Here is a 1,924-nt window from a genome sequence, read left to right as displayed (position 1 = left end):
ATGATTTCCAATTGATAATGATATATGATCTTTTTAATGTGTTCTTGAATCCAATCTTACACACCTAAGAATCTTTGTGTCTATGTTTATGAGAAAAGTTGGTCCAGAGTTTGACTATTGTCTCTCTACCCAGGTTGAGTACCTGGATGGCACTGAACTCAGGAAATGAATACCCTGTCCCTTTCGATTCAATTCATCAGTTTGAGAAATGTTGTCTTCACCTGGTTCATGGATTTCCTTTGTAAGGAAATTCTAACTGCTGCTTCAATGCCAATGCTTGTTATGCTGCTGTCTAAATTACTTATATCATCTTACTTCAATTAAATTAGATCATGATTCATTTCATCCCTGCCTTCCAGCCTTTTGAGACAGGAGTTCTCAGAGTATTCGCTAATGATCTCATCCCAGTCAGATTGACTAAGATCAAGAAAACAAATAGCAAAAAATGCTAGAGAAAATGTTGGGTAAAAGGAAGCCTTTCTTACTCATGGTTGGTGTGGTTGCACACTAGTAAAGCTGTTGTAGATAGCAGTATAAACATTTTCCAAAAAAATTAAAAATTAAAATTAAAACAACAATATGACCCAAATATACTTTGAAGACTTTTTATCCTTTGAGTATATCCATTCATGTTTATAGAAGAATAATGGATCTAGTATATATACCCATCAACAGGACAGACAATGCAAATTTGGCATATATACACAACATAAACCCACTAGTTGTTAAGAAAAATAAAGTTTGATATTTGGGGGGAGATGAATGAATCAGAGAAGTGTTAAGTGAGGTGACTCAGATGTATAAAGATAAAAATTGTTTTCCTGCTTTTTCTGAGACGCAGTGGTGCATGCAGAGGAGATCTCTTCACTCTGCTCCTGTGCTGACTTACCACTGTTCGCTCCTGCTGAGGAACAAGTCGGTCAGGAAACCACGCCGCAGCCATGTCCTTTAAAGATACCGGAAAGATGCCCGTGGAACCCGAGGTAGCCAATCACCGAATTCTAATCACGCTCACCAGCCGCAACGGAAAGTCGCTGGAGAAGGTGTGTGCTGAGTTGATCAGAGGTGCAAAGGAAAAGAATATGAAAGTGAGAAGACCAGTGCGCATGCCCACCAAGACACTGAGAATCATTACAAGAAAAACTCCTTGCAGTGAAGGTTCCAAGATTTGGGATCATTTCCAGAGGAGAATCCACAAGCGACTCATGGACTTACACAGTCCTTCTGAGATTGTTAAGCAGATTACTTCCATCAGTATTGAACCAGGAGTGGAAGTTGAAGTCACCATTGCAGACGCCTAAGTCAGCTATTTTAATAAAATGGCTTAACTGGTTTAAAAAAAATTGTTTTCCCTTTGTATGAGAATCTTAATTCTAATGGTGGTATATCTGTGAGAAGGGATGTGAGATTGGGTATGAGTTATGAATCTAGATATGAAACCAGGAGCAAAAACAAGAGTTGTTAACAGGGAGATGGAGGGCAGTGGGATGTGTGTGACATGGAAGCTGGAATGCACAAGGGAAGAAAAGGAAGATTAAACAATGGATAGAAATTTGTTTTTAAAACGACATTATGAAGTCTGGTATTTGTCTTCCAATAAAAATAAACACAATTAAACAAAAATTTAAAAGAGAAACTATGGCAGTCAGCCAGAGAGCTTTCCGATGTCATCTGTTTGGCTCACCATCAGTAGTTTTCTATAGGTCTCCCAAGACATCTTTCTATACTGTTAAACTATGTACTCTTGGCTTGAACCCTAAAAGTTATTTATACTGTTGTGGCCAAACATTCCCACTGCATGTAGTATCAACAAAGCACCTCCACAGGCACACATATCCCTGATTGTTTGGACAGAATGTCATCCCTCCAGGAGAAAGTCACTTTTCCCATGGACATGTCAGTTAGTTCAGTCCACACCAGTATA

General features: G+C 38.7%; 1 protein-coding gene across 1 annotated transcript; it reads left to right on the top strand.

Annotated features, from left to right (window-relative positions):
- Window positions 1–941: 941 nt before the first annotated feature.
- Window positions 942–1,327, top strand: LOC127207403 (40S ribosomal protein S20-like). The gene has a single exon (XM_051166795.1). The coding sequence runs from the start codon at window positions 942–944 to the stop codon at window positions 1,299–1,301; it is 360 nt and encodes a 119-aa protein (XP_051022752.1). The 3' UTR covers window positions 1,302–1,327.
- Window positions 1,328–1,924: the final 597 nt, after the last annotated feature.

The sequence above is a fragment of the Acomys russatus genome, chromosome 24 (assembly GCF_903995435.1).
Source record: "Acomys russatus chromosome 24, mAcoRus1.1, whole genome shotgun sequence".
NCBI classification, from domain to species: domain Eukaryota; kingdom Metazoa; phylum Chordata; class Mammalia; order Rodentia; family Muridae; genus Acomys; species Acomys russatus.
Note: the sequence above shows the minus strand (reverse complement) of the source record. Positions and strands in the feature narration are given on the sequence as shown.

What these genes read in the sequence shown, in the direction of transcription:
- LOC127207403 (XM_051166795.1), top strand. Translation starts at nt 942, where the DNA reads ATGTCCTTTAAAGATACCGGAAAGATGCCCGTGGAACCCGAGGTAGCC.